At 36.9% G+C, this 19,234-nt stretch overlaps 1 protein-coding gene across 11 annotated transcripts in view; it reads right to left on the bottom strand.

Annotated features, from left to right (window-relative positions):
• tcf4 (transcription factor 4) overlaps positions 1-19,234 on the bottom strand; it is a 182,009-nt gene that overhangs the window by 75,923 nt on the left and 86,852 nt on the right. For all 11 annotated transcript variants that reach the window (XM_066710936.1, XM_066710938.1, XM_066710937.1 and 8 more), the window contains 2 exons: positions 16,747-16,808; positions 384-516 (listed from right to left, as the gene is read on the bottom strand). In XM_066710936.1, the coding sequence (XP_066567033.1) occupies positions 384-516; positions 16,747-16,808 (195 nt within the window). The remainder of the gene's footprint in view (positions 1-383; positions 517-16,746; positions 16,809-19,234) is intronic.

Here is a 19,234-nt window from a genome sequence, read left to right as displayed (position 1 = left end):
TTGAATGGTACCTATTTGACAATTGAAAAATATCTGAACTAGTAATGCTCAAAATGTAGTACTGCTGATGTCTTTCCTTTCCAATAAATAATATTTTTTATAAAAACACACAGATTATGTAAAGATCAAATAAAGTAAAGAACAGTGAATGACTTCCGATTCAAAAGGGTGTAACCATGGGGTAATAGCACATTCATTGATGAAGGTTAAAAGAAACCCTAAGGGTAGAGTTTCAGGATTTGTGTTCGACATGTAAAGATAAAATACTGATCCAAGTTGGTGGTAAAATGAATGCTGGTTTGTGTCGCCGTGCTGGGGACGTGGTGGCTGGGAAAGGAGGAGGGCGAAGAGCTAAACGGAGTTGTTGGAAGCCTGGAGCTCACCCATTGAGTCGCTGTGTAGTGGTCTCCGCCGTGGATTATTGCTGGAGTAGTGCTGATAATACTGTGAGCCTGGCTTTGTGGGCGAAAGAGCCCCTGGACTGCCCATTCCCATCTCACCTCCAAGGAGGCTCGGCTGAAACACAGGACAAGCACATATTAGAAGGGAGATAAACAGTCCACCAGCTAAATATTACTCCCACTCTGGCCTCCCAGATCACCAAACAAGAAATAATGTATCATAGAAACAGGCCAAACCTAAAAAAAAAAAAAAAAAGTCCATCTGCCCGGACATGCCCAACAAATTATTAAAAATACACTTTTAAAAGTAAACCAAAAATAATAAATCTATTTGATCTAAAACATGTTTTTGCATGTTCATAAACATTATTCTCTCTTCATATTTTATTCAATCTAGGTATAAAAATTAAAACTTTACTTAAAAACCCTTAAAAAAAATGCAATTAAATAATGCAAAGCAAATAAGTTAAGGACGTCAGATTTGAACTACTAAGGAAAATTGTGTACACAAAAATAAAAATAACATTTGTCAATGAATAGTTACATGTAGTGATGTGTGTTTAAACTATTAATACCGACAGTCTTTCAGTGGAATCTAGAACATCAATCAGGAAATAAATATATATTACACATATCTAGATATTCCTTTTCCTTATGATTATGTTTCTACTGAGAAGTAATGCACCTGTACATTGAATCATGGTAAAGCATTTCACTGAAACACTTAAAACTCTTGTAACGCTTGTAAACTTTTCAACATTACTCGATTTTTGGATATAAACAAATCACATTTTAAATGTTGCATTTACCTTGGTGACTATAACAAAACATTTCTGTCCTTTCTGATCTACTACAATCCCTATATTCGGGAATCTGACAGCACTATGTAAAGTTCCAGAGGGCTGTCTTTTCCTATTGTGAAAGTACACTTACCCAGAGCGAGCATATCTCCTGATTAAAGTTTGCACAGAAAACATTGTTCTCTTAATTAAGTTCAATTATTCAGCAACTAAAAGTGCGTGTAGGTTCGTTAATTTCTATCAAAAGTGCCGGACATTTTCCCTGCTGAGGACTAGCGCGAGAGTCTGAACGAAGTGAGAGGGAGAGAGGAAAAAGTAAAATTCCAACTTTATCGATACTTGAAGTTAACTTCCAGCAACTGAACTAATTAGTGTAGTTGATAAAGTACAGAAAGTGTTTTCCCTAATCTAAATTCTAATCACTGTGCTGCTCACAACAGACTTAGTAATGCTTCACTAGAACACCATTCACATGCAAAATACCCTAAATAGGCCAATTACAACTCGGCTCCTGTTCCCCCGTTAACCCACTGAGAGCTGAAGAATTTCACAAGCCTTTTGCAAGATAAAACAAAGGCTCCTTGTCTTAAATAAAGTCAGTTTTTCTTTTTTTATAAAGGGAGATGAAGAGTGGGTGTGTGTGTGTGGGGGGGGTGGTGAGGAGTAAAAGGGTCTGCTAAAACAAAGTGGCACATCTTCTATAATGAATCTTTTCAGAACCAAGTCGCCCGGCAACTCCGTAATAAAATTCTCATGCCGTTCTCCTTCCCAATTTCAGAGCTGACTAGTTGTCCCCAGCTGGCAGCCACTAGAAATATTAACAAAGATAAATGACAAACACCTGAACAGAGAGAAAAAAAAAGAAAAAACACCCCATGAAAGATTAAGACTTGAATGTTGATATTAATAACAGTGGTATGCCTACTTGGGCACAAAATGATGATTAGAAAACGAGAGGACATTAAGGTAATGGCGATAACGAAATACACAAGAGCACCCGGGATAAAAAAAAAAAAAAAGTTCCTCTCCAGCTAATGGTTCTTTGATTTGACTTAACAAAAGTCTTATTCAAAATCTTGTTAACTCTTAAGCCTCCTTGAACAGCACAAAGACAGTGTCGCCCCTGAGGAAAAAAAAAAAGAAAATTGAAGAGAAGAATAAACTTAAATTAAGAGGAGAAAGACATACAAGAAGCCCTAAAGGAACAGAACATAAGTTGCCAGTTGAGCACCTTAGGTCAGAAAATCTCCTTTGAATTTCCCGGGACATCTTCAATACAGGAAATGAGAGAGACAGGGTTGAAAGGACACTCCTTCATTAGTTCAGTTTCTTTGAATGCTTCGTAAATAAAGGTCCTCTTTCGAAATTTGAAACATAAAGCAGAACAGCAGTGAGACACTTGCTACTGTGTTAAACTGGTTAATAGCAAGCTAATAATAAAAAAAGGCCTCTTTAAAATTCTGAAATTGGATCCACCCATGTAATGTCCAACATAAACACACATTTTCATGCGCTTTAAAGGCCTGCTCCCAGTGGGGATTTCACACATTGTGAAGTATAATCTCCTGGTCCACTTATATTAGATTTCAGAAACACCAGAGAAGGGCAGCTGTGATTATTGGGAGGAAAGCCCAGCTTTAGTCCTCAGGCAGAAACCTCACTATGCTGCAGCACAGGTGGGCAGAGGGGGCTAGACCTCTCTTTCTCATGTCACAATTGGTTAAACAATTATTACACTTATGTATAGAACCTGTAAGTACCATTTCTCCCATCTATAACTGTGTCTCACAACTCTTACATTGTTCATCTTGGACACATCTGCACATCCCCAGAGTCATGAGCTGTCAGGAAATGGGGGGGAGGGTCCCTTGTTTTTAAATGACAAATCTGGGAAGGCCGCTGCTGTCAGTGATAATGTCCAATGCTGCAGGAGCCTGGCCGGAGGCAGGAGCCCCGATAGTGCTGTAAGATGACACTCGTCAAGCAGAATGTACCACAACCAATCACCCTGCTGCTTGGCCAATGGGACAACCAATGGGGACTCTTAATAACAACTGGTGAGAAAGCTGAGCCATGTCTAGGCTAGAGGACTACATATGCACTGTGAGTTGAAGCATGTAAAGGATGTCCATGTGAAAGCCCCCATTCACATAAAGTCTAGCACTGTGTAGGCATGTGCAGTAGTCCAAACATAAATAAAGCCAATCTAAAAACCAATGGGTCCAGTTTCCACCAGCACAGCAGGCGGATCAAAGCTGACAATCTAACATGTAATGCGAGTTAGTGTCCATGTCATAGGTTTAACGGTTAATAAGATTGTAGAGACTTCAGGACTCTCGAAGTCAGTGGGGAAAATTGTACAGAAGTGGAGCACAGGTCATACCAGGCTGAAAACAAAAACCGTGATGTACCAGATGAACTGTGTGGAGAAGACAAAGCAGATGTCTGGCGTGAAAGATACCACACGGGAGATATGGATACAGAGGCCCCAAGCCTATCAAAAGAGGGGTGAAGAACAGTGGAAAGTGATCCTACTGAGTGAGATTTGTGGTTTTGATGAAAATGGCTTGGATCCGTAGTGTCAAATAATTAGCCAACAACCAATCTATATCACTATTAAGTGAGATTTCCTTGGCCTTCTTTGACCATGATTTTATCCTTATGAACCCACAATGACACATATGTTACATACAGGCACGGTAAATGTGGATAATATATTTTTGTCAAGCCTTCTAAATGTTTGTGACGTGTATACATTACACTGGGCACTTAAGGGTTAAGGACAGTGCTGCCTGCCATTATAAAGGAAATTACTTTGGCAGTTTACTGAATACAATGCAGACACTACTGATGCTTCAACAAACTCAGTTGAATCATAGTACACAGCACTGTTTATTTGAATGTCTTAAGGTTTGTATAAGAAATTCATGTTGTAGATGGACCTGGAAAGTCAAGCATTACTTTAGTGAGTTTTTGACAACTTTAAATCTAATCTACTTCAAGATATACTACAAAGTTTAACCGAACACACACACAAGTATATTAATATGTGAAAGAAATTCTGTACTCAGAATGAAAAAGAAAATTCACCTAGCTGTGATGTGAAAACAAGGCAACTACAATGTAGCTTCAAAGTGTTTGATGTATTACTTCAGGGCATAAACCTGTGTTTATCAAGTTAATGCCAGAAAAAAAAAAAAGAAAAAGGAAAAATATCTGAAACCTTTAAACCCTACTTATAATATAAGCCATTTTAACCTGCTAAACCCAGAGGATGATTATTTTTTACTGAAATATATTGTAAAGCAAAAAGGCAAATTAGAGACATTGTTAATCAGGATACAGGGCTAAGGGTTGGGCCCCTGTGCAACTATACACAAAATATCTATTTTTGCTGACAAATGAACTGTCAATCAACCACAGTTCAGTGAAGATCAAAAACATTGGTCTCAATAAAATACATTGAATTATATATATTTCACACACAGAAATGTACATACATATTTTAGTGTCAGTGTTTTGACAGAAAGGGCTGCTTACCGAAAAGCAGAAAACATATTTTCTTCAGTACCCTGCACTGGAGCTAACAAGTCCAAGTGTTTGTGTCAAAGGCATGCTGTTCTGTAGAACATGATGCTGCGATTTCTCCAAAACAAATGAAAGGACAATTTAAAAATACCCTGGTTAATAGATTAGAGTCTCATTCAAGTTAAAACATCTCATCCTCTCTTTCTAAGTAAAGCAGGGTTTTCCGTTTTATCACAGATAATTAGTTTTATTTGTAAATAAGCCAAAGTATTTTATGCATACAAAATAAGGGGAAAATGTACATTAGAAGGCAAGCAGGATATCACTATCTTGCTGAACTCCTTTCCATTTTAATGAGAAGCTTAACTTTCCCAGACGGCTGGGAGATTTTTACCCCCAGATGACACTACGCAAATCCCAGTGTGTAGCACAGGGAGAGTAATTCCAATTTACAAAACTTTTCACACTCACGATTATTTAATGTTGATCATATTAAGCACTTGTTCCCTTTTAATTACACAGAAAAACTTTTTTTGTCTCTCCAGTGGTCTTGTTTTATGATTGAACAGGTTGATAAAGATATGTCAGTCTTTTTAAAGATGCAATATAAAGTTTGATCGGTGTAATGCTATTCACGTTACTACAATTACACAATGATTTATATACATATGGCTGCTAAAATCCATTATATGTAGCTAATGAAATGCTCAAGAAAGGTGAGGCGCTGTGGCAGCAGTCATGGGCATTCCCAGCAGATGTCATAAGTCCAGCTTTTCATTGCTCTGAATGCACACCTCAGTCTTGAGGTCCCAATGCTCATTTTAAGCCAGGCTCAAGCACCAGCTGCCTAAGTAACTGTACCGCTTATCCCTCTAATGTACAAATCCCAAGTCCCAAATGTAATATTGTGTAAGACTCGTTAAAGTATATAAAAGTCTATTACTTTTTGCATGTAAGTGTAATATTAAAGATTTGCCTTACCAAGAAAATCTTTCTGGTTCAATATAAATGAGCTACTGTGCATTTTAGTTTTTTACTCCACTTCCACTGGAGGTGTCTCTGGTTCGAACACTGCATGATTACGTCCATAAGTCCTATAAAGTTTGGTCCCCTCTGGTGTAAACCAACTAATATGAAAAATAAGTTAATCCTTTCTCCCTAACGAAAAAGCAATTTCAAGTCACGCTATGGTCCAATTCTTACCAGAATATTCACTTATTTCCCCTCACTCTCCCAGCTAAAATCGGTCTCTAACTTGATACTTCTAAAATGTGAGTTACATTTTTATGTTTAAAAAAATATATGTATAAACATGTACACATTAGCATGCACAATGATTTATATTTAAATATTCTGCAAATCAGCTTATCTGTTTCTCACCCCAATGCTGAAAACTGAACTGACCCTTTCTCAGTTTTGTATTCTATTATGAGGAAACAAACTGAAGCTGAGGATCCTCACAAGTCACGCGCATAAGGGGAGTCTGGGTGCACAGGAAAGAGCAATTAATAAAAATGAAATGCTGGCACTGCAACACGCACCTGTACATAAGGTATCGCTGACTCAGAGACTGCATAAAAATACCCACACGGCCCAGAGAAGCTTCCTGCCCCCAGCCTCCAGACATCCACTAACTCAAGCCAGCAACACTAGCCTTGCACATTGAGGAACAAAATAACTAAGTTTAGTGTATTTAAGGGCCATCCTCTCCTTCTCCCGTGTCCCGAGTTTGCTCTGGCACAGGAGAAGAGACAGGAAATATGATTTGGAGACCTCTGAATGAAATGTGGGGAAGTGGGTGCTTTGTGGACCCACCAAGGAGCAGAGGAATGAGGTCATAGTAAATACTTTAGTATTTAGAAAGAATACTGTGTGCACATCCGCAGTACACCCAATCTCTGAAGGTACTGGTGCTGACATTTGATACACACTTAATAATACCAAGCAATACCAACCAATGCAATGCTGTGCTAACTCAAATCACAATGTTTTTCAATTTTTCCAAAACTGGCATTTCAACAATAGCACACTACATGCAGACTGAAAATAAACTTTGTCCGACACCGTGAAGGTTAATGCAGTTTTAATGCCATCATGTACACAAAATAAAAATAAATAAATTAAAAAAAACAGAAACAACAATATTTAGAGACTCTCTCTGTCATATTAACCCAACAAATGTATAGATAAATGCATAACATAAAAAGCCCTGGCAAAACTGGCTGACAGTTTGAGTAGTTGAGTTTCAGATTAACCCATTTAGTTATCCATGGTTGTGGTAGTCAGAGAAAGGACAATTAAAAGTGCAATTTCAAGACTAATCCGAGAGAAACCCTAGTTTCACACACCAAATGGGTTCTTCTTCACAAAAAAAAGAAAAAAGAGGAAGGTTTAGATTTGTATCCACTTAGTGGTGACCCGTATTTGCTGTTCCACTTTCCAGAGCTAATGAAATGAAACTTGAGTGGTTTGGCTCAGGTAAAGTCTGTTTGAAGAACAGAGCAGGAAGGTGTTGAGCTGGGAGAGGACTCAGGTAATCTCCTCAGAAAAGCCAAGAACACAGCTAGATGGAGTCTGAATTGCTCTCTCTCAAAACAAGTTAGCCCCCAGGGTAATGCACTTATAAGGAAGTAACATGAGAGCAAGCATTAAAACATATTTTTTGTATGGGGATTGCTGTTGTTTTCCAGCAGGGCTGTCTTACTCCTCCAGTCCCTTTACGTGGACATATTAAACACCCTTTAGGGAGGTAGGTTAGAAGGGCTAAAATGTAGAAATGTGATGTAATGGTGGTAAATCTTGATGAATAAATGAACAGCAATCAGGCACCGACATAGAAAGTGTTAAACAGTTACAAAGCTTCACAACGTTTTAATTACAAACATTAGACAACTCAAGTGGAAGCCTTTATTTGTTCAGTACAGGCACAAAAAAAGATGTGCAAAGTGTTATGCTTCTTCTTTATTGTGGCTTTTTTCCAATTCATTTTATGATTATTTTGATTCCTTTTTTGTGGGTAGCATAGCATTATGGGATGATATTGCAACACACACAGCTCATTTTAGAAATAAAATGAGAACAAATATAGGTTTAAACATTTTGACAGCAGCATGCTAATGGTTTCGCAGTTTGGAGATAGCTAACAAAAGCCACAGTAAGAGGATGTTACTGATCCCCTTATGATAAACATTAAAGAACGCCACCCACAGCACCATACGTCTCAGCACTTTCAGGAAGAGGAAATACAAACTCCTTACAGCAAGTTCTCCCAAAGCCATCTGGTAGATGCATGAGGAGACTGCCTGGGTTGAGCCCACCCACCTGATTCCACTGTAACACTAATCCAGTACAATAGTTGAAGTAAATACAAATAAGTTACAATCAAAAATTAATTTAAAAGGTGAAGGTCTGCAATCATCCAGTCATCGCCGTCATCGATTTGGGGTGAGCTGACATTCGAAATGGGAATTCCCAGTCAGGCCCTCTACATTTAAAAGAGCAGAAAGCCAGGCTGTGTCATGTACCTTCAATGACTAGGAAATGACTGAAACTTGAAGGCACTGCTACACTGTCCGTCGCAGCACATCGGGAGTTATTCTGTGACAGAGCCACCAGTAAGCTTCTGAGAAGTAGGAGGGATGACAGCTCTACAAAGCAACCCTCAAAGACAGACTCTGACAGCTCTGTTCTGTTCTCCATCTACTGACAGCTGTTCTCACTGCAAAAGGGGAGCCTGCTGTTTTATGCAGTGCTGTCTAGAGGGGAAAGGGTTAACATGGGCACATCTTTAAAAAGCAAACCAGAAAAACTTTCATTGTTAATCTCACAAGGATTCAGAAATTCAGGGGAACATCAATGATTAGCCGCTTTACATGACTATCAGTCCGTGAGCATCAATTGATTTCAACAAACCATTTCTGCCAATTGATGCTGGTTAAAAATAAGATCTGCAACAGCAACATTCACAGAGGATATGTTTTCGTGTAGTGGCTATATACGTGTGTATACATATGCACTTTTTTTTTTTTACACAGGTATTATGATGAATAATATATATATATATATATATATATATATATATATATATATATATATATATATTCACAAAAAAAAAAAAAAGGATCTGCCTGTTTGTGATGGCAGATGTGTCTAAATTATTACAGGCCGTCTCCTGGGAATGCATACAGAGGATCTTCAAACTAGAAAACAGCTGTTGAAAATTAACATTATACCACACACATGTTCTTGAAATAAATAAATAAATAAATAAAAATCTAACAATTTGAAGCTTGTGTGCCTATTTTAGACTCCACACGATTGGAACAAATGGTACTAATATATACATATATATTAGGGCTGTGCGATATGACGATATATATCGTATGACGATAGAAAAACGTCTATCGTTCCATATTATGCTATATCGTTTATATCGTGGTGTTGCAAATTGCAATCTTTACGGCAGTATTTTGCGTCATTAGGACGCTTTGCGTTCTTCCCGGTTCCTCCACACGTGCTGGATGCGTCATGAAATGAGCATCAGAAACACAGACGGACATGAGGAGAGAGACCCGACACACAATAATCACAATAACAAAAGTAAACTTTAATGTGCAAGCGCACACGTTGCGCCCCGCTCTCGTCGCCGGGCTAAACTTGATCTGCAAGCACCCCCCCCCACCGCTAATTTAGATTGATATCATTTGTATAAAATTAATAATAAGGTTTGTTTGCATTTTAATAAATTGGAAAGCAATGCAAACACATGCAGAAAGTATCATTTTATTTTTATTAAGATGGTGAAGTGGTTCAACAGTTGTATTATTATTATTATTATTATTATTATTATTATTATTATTAATAATAATAATAATAATAATAATAATAATAATAATAATAATATATTTTGTATTAACAACGTGCTGTATCGGTAAGCAGAATCGAAACGTGACCGTCAGTGAGGAAACGTCCCTGTCTAGCAGTTGTTAATGCGCCGCTATAAACCCGGCTGTGCTAAATCTTCCTGAATCTATATAGCGCATGTGTTGCGTGATCACTATTACTTGTGTTATTGTTGTTATGTGACAGTAAATCATAATGTGTATATTTATATATGTGCTCTGAGGATGATAAGTCGAAACGCGTAAGCAATATAATGTTCACTTTTTCTCTAATTAATAATTTTTGAGACATCGGTGAATATGGACTGTTTTTAGACGGGAGCTGCTGTCCATCCTTCCTTGACCGGATCATTGTTCTATATAAAAGCCCTTATGTGTGTGTGTGTGTATGTATGTATATATATATATATATATATATATATATATATCCCATAACAACATAACACACGTAATAGTAATCACACAACACTTGCCCTGTAATGTGTTGCATTCTGCATATATTTACCATGACAGCCTGCATGTAGTATTTGTTAGTTTTGCTTATTGAAGGATTAACGAAATACTTGTAGTTTGAATGTCTTTGGTCTTATTTTGTGGCTTGATTGGATAAATACAAGTAATAGCGAGATATATATAGTATATCATCCAAATTTCTAAAAATATCGAGATATTATTTTTAAATCATATCGCCCAGCCCTAATATATATATATAATTATTATTTTTTTTTTTAAAGAGGTCTGCTTATGGTTTTTATGGTATTGGAATGTTATGACTGAGTGCTTGAAAGGATGTGTCATGTCCATTGAATGTCTGAAATACAACCTAGCAAATAACTATAAAATACGAACCTTATTAACATGACTTGGTCTCAAGATTCATTTACAAGACATTTTTTGCAAGACAATCTCTCTTAATTTTAACTTGAAAATTAATACTAAATTAGAAATGTGATGCTCAGAGAAGGACATGTACTCTGAGTACTCAGAGCGCTGACAAATGCCACACACATTTTCATGGCACAGCTTTGATTGTGAAATTTACTTGCGAGAATTCTCTCTAATAAAAGCATGTATCAAAATAAGGCAGAATTCCCAGATCATGGTTTCCTTATCGTTATTATTCCTCCATATTCCAATAATCTTCAGTCAGAGGTCAACGTTAAGGTCACTGACAACTCTACAATGAAGTAGTGATGTGAATATGACATCAAATTACTGAAAAGATGCATGGTTAGCACAGTGGCTGTAGCTTGTCAAATTATTGCAGTTGAAGGGTTCATTTGTACTACACAATACCTCTCATCAAGCCTACTTGAAAGAACTTGGGCACATGATTTCATGCCAACGTTCAGCATTCACACTTGATCAAACCGAGAGTAAAGACTCATCTGCTGACCATAATGAAGGCCTCTTTACCTGGAGGTCAGGGACAGGCTGGCGCATTCATCTCTGCCAAAAGAGCTTTACTTAAAGGAATAGTCTATAAGTGCTTATGCTATTATTTCATTCTTGAGTTGAAGCACATTGTATTCAACATTTTTTATACTATATTTTAATTTTCATTGTATTCAGTCATTTGGGCTCAGATTGTTATTAACTGTTGCACCTAACTACTATTATCCTGAAAAATGAATTGGCTCAGTTGTGAAAATGGACCAGGTATTAGGTCTTTGTATGCAAAGATATCCTATTTCTTTTCACCTACCTATAGTTCAGTTGTTTACACTCATCAGTCATTAGTCATTCAGGAGACAAGAGAACGTTGTCCTAATGCAATGGCTCCCTATGCAGGGTGGAGAGACCTAAGTAAGGCCTTCTGGTACAGTGGCTGGCACTGGCTCAGATCCTCACTACAACACCATAGCAACAGGGCCCTTCTGGTCTGGATCTGAGAGCGAGTGGGATTACCTGAGCTTCTTCTGATAAAACAGATGTAGTCACAGGCACGGCTAATTAACAGACAATATTACGTGTGTACACAAATTATTCAGGTTTTCAAGAATAAGCTACTTATATTCCAGAAACCTGTTAAAAATAAATAATTAAAACCAAACAGTAATATACAATATATTTAAAAAAAAGATATTATTGCAGATGTGCTGAAACAGGCTTTAGTGTGCATTTCTGGTCCCACATTTATTTTCAAGATGTGGTTGGAGATCAGTTGCTATAAACTTCCTCATCTTAGCTTCTGCTTAAATGTAAAGGCTTCTTCTTCATATAATACATATATTGAGAAAAAAAAATCCACAAAAAGGAATTGTATTATAAAGTGCTGTTTTTTATTCTGCAAAAGACTATAAGGAATCCCATAAACTTAGAAATTCAAATAAATACATAAATATATAATGATAATTATTATTAAGTATGAAGTCAAATTGAATAGTTGTATTCAATAAAATCCTCAACAAGAAAAGTAACCTTTTATTCCACAATCAGATAGTTTACAATGTTATGGCCAAGTGGGCTTGTACATCCTTCTCAACTCCCATTGGATAAAAGCAGGAGCCAATGAAAACAAAAGCCAGTCATGGCCAACCCTGCGCTCTGTGTGGAGGCAGGATGTTGTGAACATCCCACTTCTCAGCCCAGTGCTCTTCGCCTTGACCCTTCCCAGTAACCAGATACAAAGCAGCAAACCACCACAGGAACTGAAGACTTTACACTGGGGACAAGCACCGAGAGGCAGGCTGCCCGGGCCGCCTACCCTCAGCACTGACAATTACATTCCAAAGATGTTTCCGCCACAGCGCAATGGCTGTAAATTTCTCAACTGTTGACTCCTGTCCAAATAAATTACTCTAGATGCACTCTACAGCATGTGCACAGCTCTCTTTGGAGCAGACCACAGACTACACATGATACAAATTTACCCCTTTTCTTATAGCTTTTTCTAACTATTCTTTGTCTTTCATATCAACACATGGAGCACATGGAGAACTGTGTGAGAGTGGAATTATTGAAAGTATTGTATTCATGATGATTGCTTCAGCAATTTGTAATATGTTTGATACATAACAATATATAACAGGTTGCTATCACACTTAATTAAAAACGCAGGTGTAGGGGAGGCTAATAAAAAAGTGATCTGAGAATAAGGTAAGGCAGATAGGGCAGAAAGCAACAGTATGAATGTGTGATCAACGCAAGCACATTCCCCATGAGGTACATAATGCCAGACGTTTGCCAATTTACTGATTACAAAAAATGCGGCTGTTAATGAAAGCTGAAAAGAAGGACTGAAACTTTCCAAGTCATACCCCATACGGCAAAAACGGCAAATTGCCCAAAGAACCCAGTTAATTTAGATGAGGGAATAGAAGAGTATTCAGGTTGATAATCCAACTACCTATGAGAGTGTCTGTTTGCCACCAAGAGGAAGAGGCAAATATGGTGCTCAAACTTTAGAATAAAGGTTAGATTATCTTGTATGCAGAGACAGTGGGAGAGTGACAGAGAGGGAGTGCTGTATTTTCTTCCATTCAGAAGCATCCAGAAAACAATTTCAGGCTCCATACAGCAAAGAACAGTTCTCTCAATGATACAGAAATAAGAAATAAAATTAAATAAATAAATAAATAAATAAATAAATAAATAAGCATGTCAACTAAGTGAATGGTCAGTAAGTGCCATGCCTGAATTTTATATACGTAAAAAAGTGTAATTGAATTTCAAATACAAACATTGATCATTAAAAACTACTGTTATTAATTGTACTGAAATGAGGCGAAAGCTTTTACTTCAGGAATTTTATAAGCAACACTGATCTGAGCACATGTAAAAGCAGAGAATGTGTATCACTATGGTAATGGAAATATACGCTTGCACTGTGTATATTTTTCTTTTGAATTCTCTTTATTTTTCGTGCTTACGCAGGCTGTTCTTCAGAGCCTTCTGCTGGTAGTTGGCTGGCCTTGACACTCTGCCAAAAACAATTCAGTAACAAAAATGAACAATAAATCATTGTGTCCTGACATTCATATTCCCTCAAGTCACCAAAAGTCACAGAAAGAAAATCCTATGTGATGGTGTAAGTCTATGTATGGAGGGGAAAAAAAATAGATTCGTATTAAGAAGAATTATTGGGATGAACCTCAGCAGGTTCAGTTACCACAGCAGGTTGGTGTGAATCCACCCAGACCACCAGCCAGGGTCCAAATATGAGTTGCGATTGCTGCTTTCTAAAAATATTTTAAATTACATTTTTTTCCCTCCTAAACTAAACCCTTAAGTTATCGCTGCAGACCTGCATGAACAGTCACACCACTCTCAAGACTTCCGACAGTTTGAAAGAGATCAGTCGGCCGAAAGTGGCAGGCGACGCCGCTCCACCTTGCCGTATAATTCCTAATTTTGGCAGCACTCGTTTACTTAGGATTAGGCCTCCCTGGCATCTCCTGCTGCTCCGTGGCTTTATAGCAGTACAATTTCAGACCAACACTTTGGTGGGTGGTTATCTTCTTCCCTTGCTGGGTTGGGGGCTTCATGGCAAGCAGCGCTAAGGTCAAAGAAGGCTCTGGTCAAGGTCAGATAAAGGTCAAGATTGCTCAGCACCGTTCAATGAAGGAGCTTAGAATCTCAGCTCTCTATTTAGAAACTTCTGATTGGACAGGATGACTGTAAAATGTTGTCAAGCTTTTGAAAGGTGTAAACAACATTTCCATAATATCTATTGTTTGTAACCTAATTTGGACGATTAAAAACAGACTAGCAATATCTTTTGACGAACTGAGTTATCTCCTACTTTGCTTGCAAGTGTATTTTTAGTTAATGCCTTTCAGTTTGTTTCAAATGCTTAATTCACATATCAATTCACTGCTTCGATTGGAAAAAGAAGGTGGAACAATGAGAGACAGGGGTTAAGGCCATTACATAAGAAAGTTTAGTTAGCAAAAGCTACCTTCCACCTTGTCACCGTCATCGTCTCCTTCCTTTCGTCACTCTCCTTCGAGTGTGTGGAGTGAAGGAGGTTGTGGTAAGAATTCGGTTTGAGAACACCATGGCCAGTGTTTAGCGTGGTGTGCTTTGCACTCCAAGGTCTCATCTTTGGCGAAACTAAAATTCAAGCCAGTGACCTCTTAGATATGCGCATTCTTTTAAGCTTACATTCGTCAATGGGGTCATTTGGGAACTCCATGGCTTAAGAATTATGACAGCTTAGGCAGGAAATGCATTCAAAGAAACAGCTTAGGTTGTGTCCCTTTGGGGGGAAAAAACAGCAGAAAACACATAAATAATAGGAGACTATTATAATAGGAGAGTGTTTGCAATAAAGCCCATCTGCAGTGCACAGAATTTGTATATTGCTGGTGTATAGTGTTTTATTACCAGTAGCAGAGGACATAATAGTGAGACAAGAATTTTGTCTTTTGTTACCGAAATCAAAGGCAGCAGTTCTAATCAAATTAAAGATGAGACCTAATGGAAAGTCCCTGCAGTTACTAGCATTATGTATGGAAAACGAATTTTCTAAACATCTAAACAGAAATGAAGACAAGAACTATAATATAAAATGCAGTCATTCCTGAGAGTGCAAGTGTTTTCATAGATTTGTCAAACAGATCAGTCACAAAATCAGTTAAACTAAAAGCAACAGTTTTGAAAGCTGCATAAAACATTTGTTATCTACTTTACTTCACATTACAGTTAAGGAATGTTCATTTGATTCAGCCTGGAAAATGATTTAAGAGTTTTAAAAAGCAAATCATGTTAGAGTCCTACTGGATCAACTTCAATGTCACCTCCTGTTCCGGCCTTCATTTTACCATTTTCAATATCCTGCCCTAGCAAGCAGTCCAATATTCAAGAATTTCCTTTGCAAGGAGCCTGTTGCCAACTGTATTGTGTTTATCAGCACCTAATCCTTCAAATTGAAAAGACATCCACCAACACAAACAAGTCTTTGCCAAAGAATGCTGTACAGTACATTAAATCTGCATAGGAAAAAAATTTACTAGTCCTCACAAATGGGGGTTGAATCGGTTGAAACTGAGTGATAAAAGATGAGGTGATAAACAATGCCACGAAAAGCAGCAGTGATTTTCACTTTAACTTTGTCTAGAAAGTTGAACATCTCCCAAGGACAAATACCTATCTCATAAGGTTGTACATTGATAGGCCCAAAACTGCAGGGCTAAACTGCTAATTTGTAGTCATTAACAGATACTACCTATACTACCTAAATTGTTACTGTAAAATGACCAAGTAATTTTGCTAAACAATGCATAATAAAATACGTCACTGCATAAGCTTTTTGCCAACAACACTTGTTGTTTGCAGGTAATCCACTGGTTTGTGAAAAAAATAAAATACAAGTCTAAAATAAATTGAATATAATTGACTGAGGCAACTAAGAACACGTAATCCAAGAACTCCATTCTAGCACGAAGGGCCCAGGACCAGACTAACTGGGAATACTTTCTGCCAAGAATATATGCTGATTAGAAATGAGTAGTTTGAAAGTAAAATACTCCTGTAAATGTAGAGCTAGGCGGTCTACTCTGGAGAAGGAACTCAAATTCAACTCTCCACAGAATTCCCACTGCACTGCGGATATATTTTTTTCCTAAAACACATCCTGTATTCTTACGTCAATCATATGACTGGGCCTTCTCTTTGATGGCTTTGTCTTGTCAGCTGTCAAAAGAGATTAATTTCAAAGCACGATAATTTTTCATAAATGACAAGAACCTTTGACCTTCAGACTTCATCTCTAATAGTGAAAACAAAATGTATCCTTTCCTGAGACAAGAAAAACTCCTTAATTCCCTCACATTGAGCTACTTTGAAAACTTCAATCCAACCCTGCTTTTCCACAGCTTCACAATTGACAAGTAGAATATGCCCATAGCACAGAAGGGATAGTTTACAACATATATATCAGTCATTTTGCAGACAGGTTGCAACTCATTTGCAATAAAGTGAACAACTGCAATACAAGCTTAGCAGACTTCAGGCACATATGGGTGTTTTGGGTATTTGGTATTTGACTACATTCACACCACACACATCAGGAAAGTTGTTACATAAATGTCCAAGCGTAGCTTAAAACTAGCATTTAATTCATCCAGCACTGCTGTAACCCAGTTATTATATGAATTAAAGGGTGCTTCTTACCTGATGGCAACCTTGTAGATTGGAGTCCCTTCCATACGAATAGGACCCTCTATCTGTTTTGCCTGGAAATAAACAAACAGAACAAAATGGTAAAACATGAGTAACGATGTAGTCAATTGTTAATGCTGTTTATCACTACATTTTAGTGTCTATATTCAGAATCCAAGAAACAAATCCAACACATGAATCCCTCTACAAAATATATTTTTTGTTTTCATGCATATGTAAATGCAGTTGGCTTGTGGGTTAATCTGCAGGTAAAAACTATGCCTGAATTGTTAACAAAAGTCATATGTAACCTAACCAAACCACATCTGTACAGGAACAATGCCATTACACCAGACTGCTATTGATTTTAAAGCTTACATCCTGTATATCCCCAGTTTCTTCACCACGAGAAATCCATATTATGTAGACTGTACAGGTTAGTGAGCTATGAACCACAGTGATTCTCTCCCCAAGGAAGCCCTTGGCAAATAGGTTTCTTTTTAATGTGTTGACTCTTCCTATTAGGAAAGCATCTCTCTACATTCCACACAAGAGATCATCCACTGTTACAAAATATTATTCTTATAATACAGCAATCTTATAATGATCATCTTTTTGGAAAAGCACACCTACTGTATAAAATATGGTTGAAAGGAAACCAAAAATGTAGTTTTCCACTGTCACACTACCTATATGGCAATTATATTCCAGATTGACAGAAACTGAAATTAACCTTAACTATCAGAAAACAGTCCTTAATCCAACACATTCATATAGTAATCCTTATATTAAAAAATAAGGAAGGGAACAAGCAAAATCATTACAGCTGAGATGGTATTGAGAAGTAAGAGAGAAGATGTTAGCTTTTAATTTTCCTTGCATGAATAAGAGACACAATATCCTGTTATTTCCTTTAATTGTGCCCTACACAGAGAGGCCAAAATTCTATTTTATAATTGTAATTCTTGTTTAAATTCTTGTTTTGCCATGAGCACAAATATCCAAATAATTCACTTCCATCACAGGAAAGGAACAGCATAGTAAATGTGGCATTTTTGAAACTTCAAAATATGCTTTACAATGTTGCTGAATAAAATCTTTGTCCATTGCTTTGCCAGTCCTGACCAAAATATCAAATTTTTCTTAGATATATTATAATACTATAGCTGGAACTAAAACTATGTACTTGTCAAAACAACTGAACCAATTACCAATAACATAAAGATGTACAGAGTTTCTGGAATGAAACAAAACTTGAATAAAATACATTACACAAGATAATCACCTCTTTAATATTGGTCTAAGCATATTATACAGACTCAATAACACTTTTTCCAACTTGAAATACTACAATTTATTACTACACAACATTAACACAGCCAAGCAGAGCCCACAAAATGTACCAAATGCATTCAGTAATTCATTTGTGTGCTTTGCTGTTATTTGGATTTATTTATTGTTTTGTATTACAGTACTTACTAAGTGAACAACATCAGTAGAGTATAATTATAGAATTTCAAAATGCATATTATACTTTTGTCAATACGTGAGTTGGTTCCATTTTAAAAAGGCATAATGGAGCACTACATGACTGTATACATGCTGGTAAATAAGTCATGACAGTAGAGGAATTGTCATGACTTATTTAATGTAGTTATGGCTGGATACCATTATACATTGCTTTGAATGCAAATTAAACTAAATGCAACATACAAAGCACAAAGGTGCAAAGCAGGAATTGTTAAATTAACACAGAAACATAATAACCCAGCTGAATCACTTTTAACAGTCAAGACTGTCATGATTTGTTACCAGTATGTAAGCACAGGCTTCAAATGAAAATAATATGGAGTCCTTTATAATTGTACAAATTCCATGTTTGCATGACCATAGGAACTTTTGGTCCCCACACTCACAATGTGATGATCATAAATAAGCCACTTTCATTGCTAATAAGACAAATGTGTACTTCGGTTTACATTTTTGTCTTTAATTGAAACCGCCACCTTGGTACAATGATCAAACACTCAACCTATCATCTGAACGACCACACATGAGACAAACAGGCCTATCAAATATACTTTACAGAAAAATAGAGATTGGACCTGTGCCAAGCAGTTTCAATATATTATATATATTTGATATGTCAATTTAGTTTCCCATTCCCATTGTGAATAGTACAGACGTAAAACAGAATTCTAGTACCATATGAATGTCCACTGATACCAAGAAATAAAGATAAACATTTCTTAATCCAAGATGTCTTAAATTAAAGATGGGGTTAACACCTTAAATGTAACAGAAACAATTGAAGACAACTGTGCTACACATTAATAAGTATAATTTATGTTTATTCCCCAACACCTCCACCATTAAAGATTAAATGATAGCTAATACAAAAATTATGTATTTATTTTTACCACACACAAACAACCTCTGGTTACCTTAAACTTGTAACCTGCAAAACAACTAAGTATTTGGACACAAATGAGTATTTTTT

The sequence above is a fragment of the Amia ocellicauda genome, chromosome 8 (genome assembly GCF_036373705.1).
Source record: "Amia ocellicauda isolate fAmiCal2 chromosome 8, fAmiCal2.hap1, whole genome shotgun sequence".
NCBI classification, from domain to species: Eukaryota; Metazoa; Chordata; class Actinopteri; order Amiiformes; family Amiidae; genus Amia; species Amia ocellicauda.
This window is presented reverse-complemented; position numbering and strand designations above follow the sequence as displayed.